Source organism: Suricata suricatta, chromosome 16 (assembly GCF_006229205.1).
Source record: "Suricata suricatta isolate VVHF042 chromosome 16, meerkat_22Aug2017_6uvM2_HiC, whole genome shotgun sequence".
Lineage (NCBI taxonomy): Eukaryota > Metazoa > Chordata > Mammalia > Carnivora > Herpestidae > Suricata > Suricata suricatta.
The window spans coordinates 12466363-12484399 of NC_043715.1; the positions used below are offsets into that span (position 1 = coordinate 12466363).

Sequence of the window (18037 nt, forward strand, 5' to 3'; positions counted from 1 at the left end):
CCGGCAGGAGGTGTTCGTGGAAGTCCCTCTGGGGAAAGTGTCTGCAGGCAGCGGGAGTCCCAGGGCCCGATCACGGACCAGGGTCTCCTTGGCAGGCAAGGCACCTGCTGGGGGACAGACATCCTGCCCTCCCCTGGGACCCGCCACTGCCGTGGAGCGGACGGGGCCACCACACACAGGGAGATATGCGACACAGTTGAACACAGCGGCGTGGTGACCTTAATAAGGGAGGGTGACCTCAAGCCACTCTGCTTTGGCTTAGAGCTTAGAGTGCAGTGAGTGAGCGAGCTCGGGGGCCTGAGGGAGGTGCGCTCCGCTGAGTGGCACGTGCTCGAGGGAAAACGAGGCAGGCTGCAGGGTGACCCTGAGTCCCAAATCCACTGCTGGAAAGTCACGACCGCAACCAAAACCAGACTTAGCCAAGCTGTGTATTTATAAATGCAAACACAACGTTTTGGAAGTAAATCCATGGAACTAAATCAGAGTCTGCTCCTGGAGGACGAGGACGTGATGGAGGGTCTTCTACGTCTTATGCTGTATCTTTTGCATTGTTTTGGTTTTTATCTTGCGTGGCTTAGATTTTTTTGTTTTTAAACAATAGATAAGGACATTAGAATCCTATACATTTGGGGATCGTCTGGACTCCGTCATGGACAGTCAGGGGCAGAGCAGGGGAGAAGGGCACCGGGAAGGGGATGCTTCCTCACAGGGTGTGCGTGCTCCAGCCCTCCAGGCGAGACAAGCCTTGCTCTCCCGGGTGGGGGCTGCTGCAGATTTGCAGATTTAACAATGGAAACATGCATTTTACAAATGAGAGGATCAACAGCCGGGAGACGATATTTTTAGCTACTGTGGCTCTTTGCTTCAAAGGCGTAGGTTTCTTCTAAAACCAGGCAAACCTCCTACAAAGTCTGCCTGTTTGCAAGGAGTGATTAGCATAATACGAGCAGGAGAACAGGCCTGGCTCCACTCGGAGGCAGGAGTGAGTGCCTACTACGGGGAGGCCTCCTCCTGAAACAGAATCACGAGAAGAGGAAGTCTTCTCAATGGAGACGGGCCCCTGCCTTCAATCAGAGAAGCAGGGCTGCCCCGCACCAACGGCCCAGGTCGGCCCGGTGGGGTGGGTGCGAGCAGCCGCACAGGGGGAGACCTGAGTCCACAGGGGGCCACAGCTGTGCACAGCAAGGCCACCCCCTGGGCTGTTGCTGACAGCGTTGCTATGGCCTCACGCGACCACCTTCTTCCCGTAGAAGGACAAGGTCTTGTCCTTCTGAGCAGTCGGGCAGAACCGAGTCAGGACTGAGGACAAGGGTGGACTCGGAGATGCAGGGGGGCTGTCACAGCAGGAGGACTCGGGTGGTGACCTCTCAGGAGGTGTCCTCCCTGGATGCTGTGCTGTGGGCCCCTGGTGGGGCCCGTCGCCCTGCCCTCCTTCCTCTGGGGCTCCCCCAACGCCTTCTGCCCCGCCATCATGCTGGCTTGGGAAGACGGAACATGTGGAGAGGTTTGACATTTTCTCTAAACATCGCAGAAGTGCAACGGGAGCCACGACCTTCTCAGAACCGTAATTACAGATACTCCTCACAGAAGGCAAGCCGGGGGCAGATCTCACGGGGCAGCTGCTCGGTCACACCGGTCCCAGAGCCCCATCCTGGGGAGACTGTGACCTTGGACTACAGGGCGGGGCCGGGGGCAGAAAGTGGCGGTACCACTGCTATTTCAGGCACTACTGGCACAAGAGGGAGCAGAGTGACAGCAGGGGGGACAGCAAGGGCGGGGAAATGACAGGGCAGTCAGTTCTCCACGGCCCCCTCGCCTCAGGGTCTCCACGGCAGTAAGATCCTGGGTTTTCCTGTGGAGGGTCAAGGGACCGGGAAATACTCACAGATGGGGTACACAGCTGAAGATCTAAGAAACCAATTACATGTTACTGGGGGGCTGGGAGAAGCAGAAGGAATTGGACCCAGGCGGCCGCTCAGGCTTCAAGGGCAGGAAGGAAGTGAGGTAATGCTAGGAACCGGCCAACTGTTTGGGCCAGGGGCTACTGACAGAGTTGGGCAGGGGGTCTCCTTCAGGAAAGGGGTCAAAGGAAAGGCTTAGCTCATGTGGGAGGAAGGAAAAAGCTGACTCTTCTCCAGAGAGATGACCGGACAAAGCAAGTTGGCTGAATTCACAGGCACCTGGAATTAGCTGGCTGAAGGTAGTGTTTCCTGAGGAGTCAAACAAGTTGGGGCAGGGAAGTTGTCTGGGGTGCTGGGAAAGTTTCAAGTTTAGTCCAGATTATCAGCTCAGAATGCTGGTCCCAGCAGCACTGAGTCTTCTAGAATGATGGAGCAGCCAGATCCTTGTCAAGCAAGCTTCCTGAGCCACTCCTTAACTAGCCTTTGGTGTTTTATGAGGCTAATGGTGGGGGAGAGACCATAAGGTCGCAACTGTAGCACAAACGTCACTACACCCCTGCATCCTGTGAGCCCTGGGCCCCACTTCGCTTCCATTCACTGGATATTCTGGGAGCGCGGCAGGGTCCTGGACTCTGGGGGGCCAGCCGCCTCAGTGCCATCCCAAAGACTAGGGGTGGCCCCACGTCAGTGGTTTCTCCTCTCAGGGTGTTATGCACACTCATAGCAGGTGGAGAGAGTTTTCTGAACCTGCTCAGGCCCTTCAGTGGTTCACTGGGTACCTCGGGGCTGCTCGGGAGGCAGCCAGGGGCCTGGGCACCGCCACCCTTCCAGCTCCCGGGGAGGTCAGTGCCCTGGCCACTGGGTTTCTGAGCAGACTGCTTGCTACATCAGAAACACCTTCTCCTCGCCCCACCCCCTGACTTATCTTTCATGGCTCAGTTAGACAAGCATCTCTTTTCAGAAGCTTTCCCAGACTCCTCCGTCAGGGCTGGGCACTAACCCCACCCCAGCTGTTCCCGCAGACCACCGTCGCTGCTTGTGTCTGTGACTATCCCTGGGAGGGTGGGGACTGGCTCTGCCCGCTGCAGTCCCCGCCAGTGGGCACTAAGAGTGGTCTGCTCAGTGACAAACGGAACTTCCTGGCCACCCCCTGGGGAGGTGGGGGCCCACAGAGGGGAAAAGGCTCTTATCTATCCTCACAGGGGAGGGGCCGAGCGCCTGCTGCAGGCAGCTCCATTCTCAGAGACAGGGCTCCTGCCCGGCCTGACAGCTGTGGCCTGATTTCCAGGGCTATACCCAGGCTCCTTATTTTAACCCACTTGGTATTTTTCATTCCTGAAGCATTGGGAGGGGGGAATGGGGAGGAATTGGGGGTGGGGGAGGCATGGACAAATGGAAGGGATGAGCTCCGTGTGGCTGGAGGACTCAGGCATTCTGGGAGAACATGCGCCGAGAGGGGAAGGGGTGGGATGAGGAGGGCCAAATGGATTTTTTTTTTAAATTTTAAAAAGAAAAAAAAAAAATCCCCAATCCTACCCTCTTGATTTTCCTTGGTAAGCATTTTCAACAAGGTCACAAATGCACTGGCTCTATAGATTTCTGGCTGCAAACCACATTTCAGGCAGCCTTTAAAAGCCAATTCTTGGCGTAGCTTCAGCGGAGCCTGAGGAGAGGGAAATCTAGGGCACTTTTATGCTCCGAGAAAATATCAGATCCAGGTCACAGCTTCCTGGCTCTGCCGAAGCCGTGGGGTACCCCCTCCACACAAGCCTGAACCTGAGGACCCCCCGCCCCGCCCTCGCTCTTTCCTCCAGAGCTTGAATCCCAACACCAGGGCACGCATTTCTTGGTCACTTGTCACCCATCTGCCTATGTCACCAGACTGTCCCCTTGGCAAAGGAAGGAACGGGCTCTCAGTCTCGCGTGTGCACAGGGCTGGCATGGGGCCCGCCATACCGCAGGTGCTCCAGGAACAGTCCCAGAAAGGACCCGGTAAGGAGCGAATCTTTGACTCCTGTCCCAGCCCGGCTAGCATGAGCTTCCCCCTACGATGCTCCTATACCACCCGAGTCCCCGTCTGAGGACTGTGGCGGCTGGCCTCGGGTCCGCCCAGCCCGGGCTGGGGCACAAAGGCAGCACCTGGTAAATCATTACTGGAAAAATCAGAGCCTCAGTTTCCTCACGTGTGAGAGAATTCAGCTGACCCTAAGGTCTCCTCTGGACACTCCGAACTGAGTCTAAAATCCAGACGGAGGCTCTCCTGGCCTCTCTTCAATCACAGCCTGGGGCTATCATTCTGGGAGGAGCACTAAGTGACCCTGCTGGCAGGTGCTGGGCTGGTGTCCAACCACCAAGTCCACACCCAGCAATGCAGCACACAGCCTCTTATCTCCGGTGAGACGCAGTGTTGCAAAACGGAGGAAGCCATAGAGAAGGGATCAGCTGTGAGCTGAATTCCATTCCCAACCTGCCCTCGTGATGGACTCTCTGGGAAGGTCTTGGGTCTGCTACACAGCTCCACCCCTCTCCCTGCCCCCCTTCCTGGAAGGATGGAGCACTGGGCTGCTGGGAGAGTGCAGGGGACGTGTCTCTCCTTCTGCTGCCCCATGGTGGACCCTGCTTCACATCCTCCTTCAGTCAACATTTGGACCTAGAGCACAGGGCGGCCACAAGTTGGGTCTGTCTCCCTCTTCTACGGTCTGGGGGTCTGGTCCCATGAATAGCTGCTCTTCCTCCTGCGCCTGAGGGAGGGCCCGCAAACCTGTCCTGGACCATCAGGGCACAGGCATTGTCTGGCCACAGTGACGGGTCCTTGAGACTCAAGCCTAGGACTGCTGCTAAAGGCTGGGGCACCAAGGGACAGGAGTTAGCTGAGAGCTGCTGGTGGCCATCTTGCCACAGGACAAATGGGCTGATAGAGGAGAAGAGCCAGCCATGGAGGTAAGAAGGTAAGACGGAGTCCTGAGGACATGAGGAGGGCTCCTGTTACACACAAGCCGATCCCTGCCCCTGAAGGCACACTACTACCTTCCGGTTTTTCAGTACAGAGTGAGATTTGGTTCTGTGTCACACGAAGTCAAGAGTCCTGACTGGGCAGCTCTGATCAGAGCAGGGTCTGGGTCAGGGGCAGAGGAAGAGAGGACGTCTGGAGTCCAGTGTTGTTCAATGGCTGTTACTCTTCCTTGGAAAACAAGAGAAAGTGACAGTCAGCCTCAGAACACGCAGGGAGCAGCAATGTGCTGCATCCGAGGGAGCAAGGGGCCAGAGAGGTGCAAGCGGGGGCCAGGCCTGGCTCTGTGACCACTGCCCCACTCACGTCCACGGTTTTCAGTCTGTTGACCGCGCAGAGAGAGGGCAGATGCTCCTTGTCACAGTTCCCATCACAGGGGCTGCTGGCACTTACTCCACAGCTGCCACGTGCCTAAATGGTCTCCTAGCCACTCTCTTGGTACGTCATTAACTCCTCCCGCGGATTAGCAGAAGGTAACGGTGATCTGCACCTTCACTGTCCACGGAAGACAGCGGCTCAGGTGAGCAGCCACGGGCAGGCCCCTGCGCCCGCCACTGGCCAGCGGATCCCTCCCTCTCTCACACCTGCTACCGCTGCCCCCGCAGAGCACAACCACGCGGGCTCCCTCCCCTGAGCACAACCTGCGGGGACATGCTGGCCCTGCCTCCGCCATGTCAAGAGGCCAAGACAACAAGGCCGAGAAGAGAGACGGCACCAGAGGGAAACGCCGAATTGCTGGACCTTGCCGCTCTCTGCCTCTGGCTGGTCACACGGGCAGGCCAAGCCCCCTTGCTCACTTCGGTGCCTGTGAGCCAGTTCCTGCCTCCTGCCACTCACAGCGCTGAGCGAGGTGGGTGCTTGCTGCCTCCAGGCTGCAGCTGGCCCGGCTGCACCAAGTCCCCTGGGGTCCAGCTTAGTGGGGGAGGGGGATCAGGAATCTCTGTTTTGACAAAGCAATGAGCAGGCTGGACTAGGTGGCCTCCAAGACCCTGTCTGCAGCCAAGAAATGACACCTTGGGTTTCAGGTGGACTGTATTTCAGCTCACTGGGAATGCTTAACGAACACTGGCCAGAAACAGGCAGCTTCATGGTAGGTTTTCATGAGTTCCTAATGCCCCGAAAAAGCACCACGGAACAGAAAAGATGCCACCTGTGAAGAAAAACTGATCCCTTGAATGACATTACAAAAATTTCTATTTTTCATGAAACACTATTAAGAGAATGACAGGCATGCCGCGGAGTAGGGGAAGACAGCCATAACATATACATCTGAGAAAGACTTGACTCCATAAAGAACTTTTACAAATCAATAAGAAAAGCACCAAAAACCCAATGGGGAAAGGACTCAAACAGGCTCATCGCAAAAGAGGATACCCAAAAGTAACGAGATGTTCTTCACTAGTCTTCAGGGAAATGCAAATTAAAACCACGGGGCAAGGCCACTGCGCACCCACCAGAATGGCTAACAGCAAAGACGGACCCTGCCAAGTGTCGAGGAGGTGAGCCACCGCGGCTCACACATGGCCGAGCGGTAACTGAAGCAGCCACCTCGGACACGTCCACTAAAGCTAAACGCACGTGTGGGCTCCGAAGCAGCAGTTCTTAGGTATGTATCTAACAAAGAGAAATGGACACATACATTCAGGTAACACTACCAAACTGAAAATAACCCAAGTGCCCATCAGTAGCAGAGTGGGTCAACGAATCATGGCCTGCTCTCCAGAAATGTGAACTACTGCCCATCTAACACGAGAGACGGTCACAATCACAAAGTGGACCCACCCTTCATAAGAGTACACACTGTGTGATCCCACTTCTATGAAGTTCAAAACCAGGTAAAATGAATCTATGGTGTTAGAAGCCAGGACAGTGGCTACTCTGGGGAGGGGGAGAGGGGTCAAAACCGGGAGGAGACACGAAAGGGACCTCTGGGTGCCAAAAGGTGCTACTTCTTGATCTGAGTGCTTATTACATGAGTGTAGACAATTAGCAAAAATTAACTGAGCAGTAGCACACCTGTAAGTCACGCACTTTTGGACAGTCTGTTGTTCTACAGTGAAGAATTTACATTAAAAAAGGCATCAGAGGGGACACCTGGGTGGCTCAGTTGGTTGGGCGTCCCGCTCTTTGATTTTGGTTCACGTCATGATCTCAGTTTGTGAGTTCAAGCCCTGCGTTGGGCTCTGCGCTGGCAGCATGCTGCTTGGGATTTTCGGTCTCCCCCTCTCTCTCTGCCCTATGTGCACATGCTCTCTTCTCAAAAATAAACAAACTAAAAAAAAAAAATAAAAGAAAGGAAGAGGATTTTGCCAAAGAGATGGCAAAACAAGCAGAAAGAGCAGAAAACAGAACTCCTGGAGACAGAGCAGTTTCCGAGACATGTTCTCCTCTGAAGCCACGTGAAGGGCTGCTCTTCCTTCACGGGGAAGGGGCCGGACACCCAGACAGCTGTGCCCGTCTGTGGCATGGGTTTACCGAGGATGAGGCTGAGGGTGAAATGGAAGCAGGAGTGTGGCTACCGGCGAAGGCACCAGCTCTTCAGGGGAGCAAAACAAGGAGGCTCAGATGTCCCCAAGTTCAGGAAGCCTGTCCTGTGTGAGAGCCAGAGCTGGGGCACGTGGTGCCCTTTCTGAGGAAATGGAGAAAGATGCAAAACGGAGTACCAGAAAAGAAGCTTCCGAGAAGGAAGAGAGGCCTGGCTCAAAACGGTACAGGGCGCCGGCAGGGGACTGGAGGAAAAAGAGAGAAGACTCTGGCGTGCACCTGAAATCCATCCCAGCCGAGCTTAGAGAGAGAGAGGCCTGGGGGCGGTGCAAGCCGCTGTGAGGAACCAGAAGGTAGAACAAGTCATCTTGGAGGAAGGAGGGGTGAGACACATCCTCTTGAGCAAGTCAAAACGGAGATTTAGACCAAGAAAGACACTCGCTGTCCAAGTGCCAGGCAGTTCCAATGAGATTATGTCATCTAAATATAGACCGGAAGTAGGCCAGGATGATGGCCGAGCAGGAGTCCGGAGGGCGGGCCCAGAAGGAAGACAGGAAAGGACATGCAGATTTACCCGGCGTTTCTCTTCTGCACGGGAGGTGCCAGCTAGCCGGATGAGAGCGCTGGCTGAGGACGCGGAGGCCACATCAGGACGGGTCTTGGTGGGGGATTTTCTGTGGGTTAACACCCCTGGGAGAAAGGGAGACACCATGAGTGCACAGCTTCATTCCACTAGGGGCTGAGGAAAAGCAGAGTCGAGACTGGAAACTGGGCAGTTTTCCCAAATGGCCTCCACCACCCAATCTGGGAGACAGCCAAGACGCTGAGCTCTGGGGTCTCTGAACGGCCACACAGAAGCCCCCGGGAGCACGGTCTCCAGGACTTGGGGTGAAAGCGTGCCTGGGGGTTGAGGCTGCAAGCTTTTTTTTAAAAAAAATTTATTTTAGAGAGAGAGAGAGAGAGACAGAGAGAGAGCGCGCGCACAAGCGGGAGAGAGGAGCAGAGGGGGAGAGACAATCTTTAGCAGGCTCCATGCTCAGTGTGGAGCCCGATGTAGGGCTCAGTCCCATGACCCTGGGATCATGGGCTGAGCTGAAATCAAGAGTCAGATGCTCAACAGACTAAGCCCCGCAGGGGCCCCAAAGCTGCAAGCTTCTAAAGGAAGTGGTGCCATTATCCACTTCAGATCCCAAGAGCCTCTTCAGTGGCCATCACAGCCCGAGTTACAAAGCACCCTTCCCCGCCGGAGTATGTACTTTACATGAGCTTGTGCTGGCCTTCTGCAGCGGGATTTAGCGCCAAGTTTCTCCCAGGCCAGGGTCCTCCGAGGCGGAACCACTGAACGTGCTAAGAGACTGGAACTCTCCTTCCACGTGGAAGGGCAGCTAGTCTGGGCGGCCTTTCACAAGCTGCGCACGAGAGAACCCTCCGATGTCTTTTACTGAAGAGAGGCACAGGGTGTGTGTGTGTGTGTGTGTGTGTGTGTGTGTGTGTGTGTGTGTGTGTGTGTGTGTGTGTTCTTCACAGCTACCTGCTAAAGGAAACTGCTTGTGGGGAGAAAGGGGAGAACCCACACAGAGGTCCCAGAGGAAAACTGAGCTGAAATGATACCAGGATAACAGAGCGAGCTTCCTGAGAAACATTCTACAAAGGAGGAACACACACTCTAGAGCTGCTGCTCCAGAATGAGTTCACAAACACTTTCAAAACCAAGGACACCCGTTTGTCCTGGCTCAGATGCAGCCCTACTGGAAGGAGGAAGGAAGATGGAAAGGACTCCTAAGGGCCAATCTCTGCCACTGTTTGGTTAAGATGCGACACTATTATACCCATCAGCTACCTGCTAATTAACTAAGCTCTCTGACTTACGAAGGTCAAAACTTTGTTAGTTTCCTGGCGTCCTTAGGTAAAGCATAAACAGATCCAGAGAGTACTGCCGATTCCAGTCGGAAACAACCTCTCAAGATTCAGAAGGAAATTTATTATCAAGTTCTCAGGTACTGGCAACAGTTTTTGACAGTCACTGCCCTCCCCTCCGGCCCTGCTGGCTGCCTGAGCCATGGACTGGGGACCTGGTGCTTCTCAGGTGTGTAGACAAGAAGGTGCTTTTTTAATTTTAATTTTTAAAATTTGCTTTTGGAGGGAGGGAGAGAATGCACGTACACATGGGGGAGAGGAGCAGAGGAGGGAGGGATGGAGAGAGAGAGAGAGAGAATGAATGAATCTTAAGTAGGTTTCATGCTCAACACAGAGACCAATGTGGGACTTGATCCCACAACCCTGGGATCATGACATGAGCTGAAATCAAGAGTCGCATGCTCAGGCACCTGGGTGGTTCAGTCGGTTAAGCGTCCAACTTCGACTCAGGTCATGATCTCATGGTTTGTGAGTTTGAGCCCTGTGTCAGGCTCTGTGCTGACAGCTCAGAGCCTGCATACTGCTTCAGATTGTGTCTCCCTCTCTCTCTGCCCCTGTCCCGCTCTCACTCTCTCTTTCTAAAATAAGTAAAAACATTAAAAAAAAAAGAGTCAGATGCTCAAGTGACCGAACCACCCAAGTGCCCCAAGAAAGTGTTTTCAATCTCAGCTGGGAAGAATCCAGCAGCTCCCAGCACCCACACATTGGGGAGTCCAAGGTGTGCCATGTGGTGGGCACAGACTGAGCCTCCCCACTAGTTCGTTCCTGAGTCCTCACCCCCTTTATGGGGGCTTCTGGGTGCAAGGTGAATGGCTGCCTCCACAGGAGGAGGGCTGCTTGGGTCACATGGCCTCCCCCTGCCGAGTTCACCTGTGACCTCTAACTTCCCACAAGCCCTGCTAAAACGAATGGACCCTTGAAACAGGGAGACAATGTCCTGTGAAGCTCCCCAGACCTCAGCCCCCACGGACAGGGCTCCCTCTCCTCCCCCATCACTCCCAGTAGGACCTAATTAATCCCAGGCTGGTCTAACAGGGCCCACCACATGTGGTTTCCATTTTCCAGAAGAAAATACGTACTTCTTACAGGGAGTAGCAGTGCGTGTGACAGGGGGCCCGACAGGGACAGTGTGGAGACTGCCTGGAGGAGGCAGAGCAAAGCCACTGGCCTGCCTCTAGGGCCCCAGCCCTCCAGGGCAGCCCCGGGTCACACATGGCTGTGTGCGGTGCTGGGATGCAGCGCCTTCCTGGGGTTAGGAGACCGTGGGGCCAGACGAGGTTGGGCCCTGGACTGCCTGAGTTTTGCCCTTCCCAAGGACACCTTTGGATGTCACCTCTGAGGGCAGACTTTCCTCTCAAGCTCTGGCGTCTCAGATTGTGCTCCTGAGCGGGGCACGTTCTCTCAGCTGCCTCCAGTTAGGTCAAAGCCGGGAGCCGGCTGTGCAGGACAGCTTCTGCCACGCACTCCCACTGCTGTCCTTCATCTCAACCAAAGTGCGCCAGCCGCCTGGGCTCTGGGGGAAGAATGACTGTGGAAACCTCCAGAAGATTCACACAGGGGCTGGGCAGACTTAAACTTAAGGTCAGCAAGAAAAGAAGCTTCAGAAAGGGAAGAAATTCCTGGGAAGAATTTCTCCAGCCCTGTTCAGTGTCCTATCTCCTCCCCCTTAGCTGGGGACCTAATCAATATGGCTTCAAACTAATAAAAGATCAGATTCCACCTGCATTCTGGGTAGGTGCATCGGGGTCCCTTCCAGCAGACAGACTTAGGTTGGCACATGTTTGTCAAGGCAACTTATTTTTATTCAGAGCAAATGAGTGCATTCCATTAAAGGCGAGAGTGGAAGAAGGAGCAGGGCCTAGCAGAAGCGCTCTCCTGCGGGCTGGGGGCCAGGGCCAGAGTGTGCTTCCTAACATGCCGTGTGAACCAGGGGTCTGGGGCTTGCTGCTCTACCCACCTTCTTCTTTCACTGGCATCGGCACAATGGGCTCTGTGGGGCCTGGCCAATGCCCTCTGGCACGTCAAGTGGCACGTATGAAGATGGTAAGGGGGTTGCCTGATGCCGATGAGCTCCAGAGGCTGGCAAGACCCATGGAGGACACAGAGAGCGAGAAGGGGAGCTGGGTGGGGAGTGTCAGCCCGTGTGGGCTGCCCCAGCCATGCTGGTGATGCGGCCCCAGCCCAGGGCCCGTCTCACTGGTGGACCACATGAGGACAGCAAAGTGGAATTTCCCAATTAGAGCATGAAAGAGAGCTTCTTCTCTTGAGGCCCTTCCCTGATGCAATTAAAAACAAGTCCAGTCTCCAGTGGCTTCCTAGGCCCTGGTTTCCCACCACCCACCTCAGCGGCCAATCTGCTCCCTGTGTCCGCCCACAAACACAGGGCCCTATGCAAACCTGGAGGAGGGAGGGTAGGACAAGGGCAGGAATCGTTGGATTTCATCTTAGCGGCCGTGCCTGCTGAAGTGGAGAGGTGAGAGGAAGGCCAGAATGAACTAGAAGCCTTGTCTCAGGGCTTCTCTGGGTTAGGGTCTCACGGAAGACTCACGACTCACGACTACTTCCTGCCCCCCACTTTGGGCCCCTGGCCCATCCACTTCGAATACTCTCCTCTTAGGGGCAGCCGTTTCCCCGGGAAGGGTGCTCAGACCTCATCCACCATCAGCTGGGCTGGTCAGGGTTGGAACCTTCGAGTTCCCAGCAGGATCTCGTTAAAAAGCAAGCATTCTCTGGCAAGTCCTCTCTGTGAGGCGGGAGGGAGGAAGGGGAGGGGGGAAAGCACAGTTGGTTAAGCCAAAGGACGGCTGGCCAGAGGGCCATCTTGGCCGGCAGAGTGGAGCGTCCCGAGACTCGCTCACTTCCCAGCACAGAAGCAGGCCTTGTAAAGATCACAGCTGTTGGATTACACTGCAGTTCATATCACAGTTTATCAAAGGGGCTGCGTTTTCTCCCTCCTCTCTTTTTCTACTGAGTATAAGTGGCGCGGTTCATGGGAAAACAAGCCCCGCGCTTGTTCTGCTGCGGCAGCTCGGGGGGCGGGAAGGGGCCGGAGGAGGGAAATGTACACGAACACCTACTTGGGGCAGAGTTGTTTTAACGGGACCGGGGCTGGGCTGCTGGAGGGTGCCTGTGCTGCCGGGGCCGCAGGCCTGGAGCGCCAGGGCCAGCTCTTGGCACAGAAGGTTCCATTATTTCACCCTCTCTGGGGTCTGGTTTCCTGTCCTCCCAGACCATCGTGGGAGCCTGAGGCTGCGTCATGAGGAGGAACAAGAGTCCCCCTTTATCAGGTTGTGCTGAGAGGGGTAGTGCGCACAGTTTCGGGTCACCCTCTCCGCAAAAGGTCAAAGCAGGCACTACTGTGGAAATGGGTCACATAGCCCCAGACTGGAGGAACTGGGATTTGAACCCAAGTCTCTTTGACTCCAGGAGTTCTAGTCTCAATCTGCTCCCAAGGATCTGTGGGAGGCCCATCTGCCCTGTTTCTGTGGAGTCCAGGGAAGCGGGAGAGGTGTGGGCAGGGCTAGGGGACGCCTAGACCCCTCTGGCACCCTTGCCCCATGTGCCCTCTTCCCTCCCTTCAGTTCCTGCAGCTAAGAGAAGGGCCTGGCCCAGAGCAGGTCCCAGCGAGTCTAGCTGAGATGAGGCTTTGGAGTCACTGGCTCCTCCAAGTTCAACATACGTCTAACATGTCACGCCCACCAGATAACAAGGCCACATGGACACAGAGGATGTCCAACTTGCCCAGGGGCCTGCTGGGAGTTCAGGGGCCCTACTCCTACCCCCTTGGGCATGTACAGCCTGGGAAAGCCACATGGGGGACAGGGTACACTCCAGGGGCCTGAGGTAAATCATGCACCTTCCTCAACAACAAGATGCCCACTGGATGTCTGTCTTCAACAAGTCCGGGCGCTCCTGTCCTACAGACGGCGAGCACTCCTGCTCCCTGAGCTCAATGCACTACTGCAGAAACACTGGCTTTCAAGGTGTCCATCAGAGGAATCTCTTTCTCTCTCACCTAACACCCGAAGGAAAGGGTTAAATCATTCTGTGTTTCTTATCAGGCCTGTGGCTTCATCTCAGCAGTCTGCATGGACCATTATTATACTCCTCTTTAAAGCCGTCAGCAAAAAATAAGGAAGTGAAACGAGAAGCAGACAGGCAGGCTGACGCTCCCGACGCTGGTCCCCAGCAACCTTCGCTGAAGGGCCTCACTGCCCTGGCTGATCACAGGAAGGAGGACAGCACAGCTCTTCAAGGCCTCCTCCATGCCTGTGGCGTGCTGTGTGCACCCTGAGAGCCTAGGCTGGGGGGCTGGGACTGTGACCCGGGCTGGTCAGCGGTGCCCTGGCTGGCTGGCATAGCAGACAGTGGGTCCACAGAGCTGGCACTGCCCGGAGGAAGCAGGTGCTGGTGCGGCTTCTGGGGGGATGGCAGGCTGGTCAAATGAAGCAAAGGACTAGGAGGGATAAGCGTGCAGGGCCCCGCCACAAGGATCCCTCCACCCTAGCCGACTGGGTTCCTGTGCAGTGCTAAGGGCTAGGAGACCTCTGGCTGTGTGGGGTAGCAGTGAGGCATGGCCTGGAGGCCAGGCTCGGTGCCCAGTGAAGCCTGGTGTGGTCCACGTGGGGTGTGAGCTCTGGAATAGAAAGCCAGGCTGGACCTACTGAGCCCTCAGGAGGATGAGGAAGGAGGACCCACTGGCCCAGAGGGCCATCTGAGGAGCTGGGCTCCAGGTGGTCCCCCCTCCCCACCCCGCCCCAAGGTACCTGGCTCTGCACTCTCTCACAGGAAAGACAGGTGGTGGGTGCAGAATTAGCAGAGAGCAAAGGTCTGCAGCTCAGCTCCCACCAAGCCTGGCAGGCATGTGGCTTCTGCTTAGTTCCCTTCTACAAAATGAGGATTCCCATCAGCCCAGGATGCTAGGGAGACACTAGACAAAGCAAGTGAGGCCTAAATACCCTAGCGGCTATAAGTGGAACACGGCGGTGGCCGCCAGACCGCCAGCTTCACAGAGCCGAGGGCTCCCGAGCGGGTAGGGAGAACACGCATGCGCGCCCCAGGTGCCCACATTTCTGCCTGGTGCAGTCCGGGGATGCTGCTTACTGCTCTGAGCTCCTTCTCCCCAAGCCCCTGATGGAGCATGTGAGGCTGGTGGAGGATGGAAAAACCCATTACAGTCTAGTTCTCCAGAGGGGAGGCTAGTTACAATTGCCTTCTTCAAAGGCCTCTCTCTCCACTGGTTCCTGAAAGGCTTTTAGGCACGGAGGACTCATCAAAAGAACTGACACATCTGCAATTTGGAAAACCACATAAAGTAAACTGTCACTCCTGTGGGGACAGACCATCACTTTCCTGGTGGGGGGTCTTCTGTACCACTTCTAATCTCCACTTCAATCTCACTGTCCAACTTGATGTGAAGAAAAGCTGTGCAAATCTTCCTCTTCTGGCCAATCTGGATTAAGAGTCCATTTCTGTCCCTCTGTAAACAGGATTCCCACCTGGGACAATTCTGATCCCCAGGGGGCACCGGGCAATGTCTGGAAACATTTCTGATCATCCCAGCCGGGAGGGCGGGGGTGCTGCGGACATTAGTGGGTAGGGGCCGGGGGTGTACCCCACATCCCATAGTGGGACAGGCCCCAATGCCTATGGCGCTGAGCTTGAGAAACCCTGTTCTGTATGACCTCAGAAAAGCACGAGGCCAGGGACAGCCTCCCATCACCACAGGGACACCTGGACCATCAGAAGTCCCTTCCTCCCTATGGGCAGGAACTTTATGGTCCTGCTGTTTGTCCTTCCGGCCAGGGAGGCGTGCCCCCTCCTGCAGCTCAGTCCCATTTCCCTCCCTCTGCTTGCCTGGTGGCTGGGCAGGCTCCCAGCAGACCCTCGTGGGGTCTCATCTCCCCTCACTGCCTCCTGCCACCCCCCTTCACTTCTTCCCACCTCTCGGGTCCTTCTTCTCAGCCTCCTTTCCTGGCTTCTCCTTCTTTCCCCAACCATTACACACTGGAGCTCCCTAGGGCTCGGGGACCTCAGGCCCCTTCCCTTCCGCTGCTGCACCTCTTACCACTGAGCATTCTTATTCCCTAAGAAGGAAAGCCCCATGAGGACAGAACCATCTAGAGTAATACTTTGCAGAGTCAATATTCAGTAATTATCTTGTGAGCGAATGAATGAGTGAGTGAATGAATGAATGACCATGTTATTAACTTCCAGATTTATATCTTGGGCATAGGTCCCTCTTTTGAGTGTCAGGGGTAGCAACTTGCTTCTTCATCTCTCCTTTGATGTCACCAAAGCAACTGAAACTCAAACATGGGACCCTCCTCCCTCCCTGCTTGTCCGCCAGAGCTCCCCTCTCAGGGACTGCCACTAACAGCCACGATGTGCTTACACCAGAGTCCTGGGTGTCATTCCCAACACCCTGTCCCCGCAGGTAATCAGTCACTAATCAGTGATACTCCTTATGAATTACAGAATGCTGCTACTTCTTCCCATCCCCCTCCCAAGCAGTCACCATCTCCCACTTGGACAATAGCCTCCCAAATGGTCTCCCGCACACCCCTGAAACACTAATCTGGGCACACTGTCCCCCCAGCCAAGCCCTTTCAGGTGCTCACCCCCACCCCCCAAGCCTCCAAGTGAGGCCAGCAACCTTTGGTGTGTCCAGCAAGGCTGGGCCCCTCTCCCCCTTGCCCTCTGGATCACAGCAAAATGAACTCTCCAAGCTTTTGGCTCATGTAAAGGCTCCGCACAGGCTGGACCCTCTGCTGGCAATCCCCCGGCAACCCCTGGACCTCGCAGGTGGCCTCAGGAGCCTCCCCGACTCCACGGACCACACTGGTCTAGCCAGTTCCCGAGCATCCTCATAGCTTAAGTACCCAGCACCCCAGAGCTGCTTATTTCACAGGTCAGGATGAGACCCCTTGGTGACCTAACAGGCAGTCAGCCAGGGCTGAGAACTACTGCCGTACAGCATCTGAGGCCTCTCAGACTATTCCAGAAAACTACCCTACCTGGCTTTGTTGGAGAGCCTGGAGAAATCCATGCTCCATCTAAATTTTGGTGACTTGAAGGTCACTCTTCTGGTGACCGTGGCTCCTTGGAGCTGAGGGGGAGGCCAAGGGCCAGACTCAGTCCTGCTGCTGCTGGGAGTTCCGAGGCTGGAAGGGACTGTCTAGGACAAGACTCACACAACTCAAGAAGCTAGCTGTGCCTGGCCAGACTCCGTGCTGGTGGCTGGGCACCCGAGTGCGGCCGCGTTTCATGCTCCATCTGGCTCACCTACTTTCCTCCCCAAAGACTCCACCAAGGGCGTTTAATGAGAGAATATTTAACCTCAGGGGAAAAGTGTCTCAATAAGTGAAAAATTCATTTGTTTGAGAAATGGCGACATTGACCTGTCTCGTGTTGGCAGCACCAGCCACCTAGTGTCAAGGGAGGCTTCTTTGTTTCCTCAAGAACAAACACAAAGGAAAAGGAGGGGAGAGAAGTGAAAGAGAAGATGTTTGCTCCGACCTCTGGCAATGGTGTGAAACGAAAAACTGCAGCCACATGAGGAAGAGAAGGCACGCCGAGCCTGACCTGATGATGAAAGCACCTCGGACCTCCAGGAGCTTGCGTTCGCTGCTGAACCTCTTGAGAAGATTGATCATGAACTTATAAAAGTAGGAGTTCATGGTGGGGGTGGAAGGAGAACATTCTAAGCCTTTGGTACCTGCAGAGAAGGGACAGAGCCAGGATTTACTGTGTGTGCACGGGTGACGGGCCCCCAGGGAACATCAACAACTGGAAATGCCAGAAAGGCGGTGGTGGTGGTGGGGTCTGTGTGCAACAAGGCGAGGGAAGACCTTTAATCAAAGGCCTTGGGTTAATGGCAAAAAAGCAAGGGCTGTGCAAGTACGTACAAGCAGATACAACTTCGCTTACTGCACAAACACCCATTTACCTGTCCACCTCTCCAGCCAAACCCCAACTACTTAGTGAACACCTGCTATGTGTACAACCTGCTGGTACATGTGCTAGGAGTTTTTTTGTTTTTTTTTAGAAGACACACCAGGGGTGCCTGGCTGGCTCAGTCGGTTGAGCGGCCGGCTTCGGCTCAGGTCATGATCTCATGGTTCGTGGGTTTGAGCCCCGTGTCAGGCTCTGTGCTGACAGCTAGCTCAGAGCCCGGAGTCTGCTTCAGATTCTGTGTCTCCCTCTCTCTCTGCCCCTCCCCTGCTCCTGCTGTCTCTTTCTTGCTCAAAAACGAAACATAAAAAAAAAAAGTTTTTAGAAGACAAACCTATTGTCCCAATAAATAAAATCACTCGGGCTTCATTTTGGCTGCTTAAGGACAGATGGCAAGTGAAAGAGAAAAAAGGACACACCACCCCGAAAGTCAACAAAACTCACACTCCTTTCCCAACAGTGCTCACGAAAAGATAAATTATGCACACACTTGTTGGACTGAAGACAGCGCACACTAACAAAACGTTACCAAGGGCTTTAAACTTCACTTAGTGTTTTCAAATCGGTCATTTTTCTTTGGGCAAAGACACTCGTTTAGACTAGTACTCAAGACTTTCATAGCACAGAGTTGTCTTCAGAACCAGAAGCACACGCAGGGTATCCCTCGGATACGCATCCCAGCTGACAATACACGGAGGGCCAGATACAGCCCTCCTCCCAGAGCCAGCCCAGCACACGCTCCCCCCGAAACGTATCCAGCAAGGAGGGGATG

General features: G+C 55.1%; 1 protein-coding gene across 2 annotated transcripts in view; it reads right to left on the reverse strand.

The window, feature by feature from the left end:
• The window catches only part of VAC14 (VAC14 component of PIKFYVE complex), a 99676-nt gene that overhangs the window by 22267 nt on the left and 59372 nt on the right, over positions 1 to 18037 (reverse strand). For both annotated transcript variants that reach the window (XM_029924552.1, XM_029924553.1), the window contains exon 14: positions 16897 to 17029. In XM_029924552.1, the coding sequence (XP_029780412.1) occupies positions 16897 to 17029 (133 nt within the window). The remainder of the gene's footprint in view (positions 1 to 16896; positions 17030 to 18037) is intronic.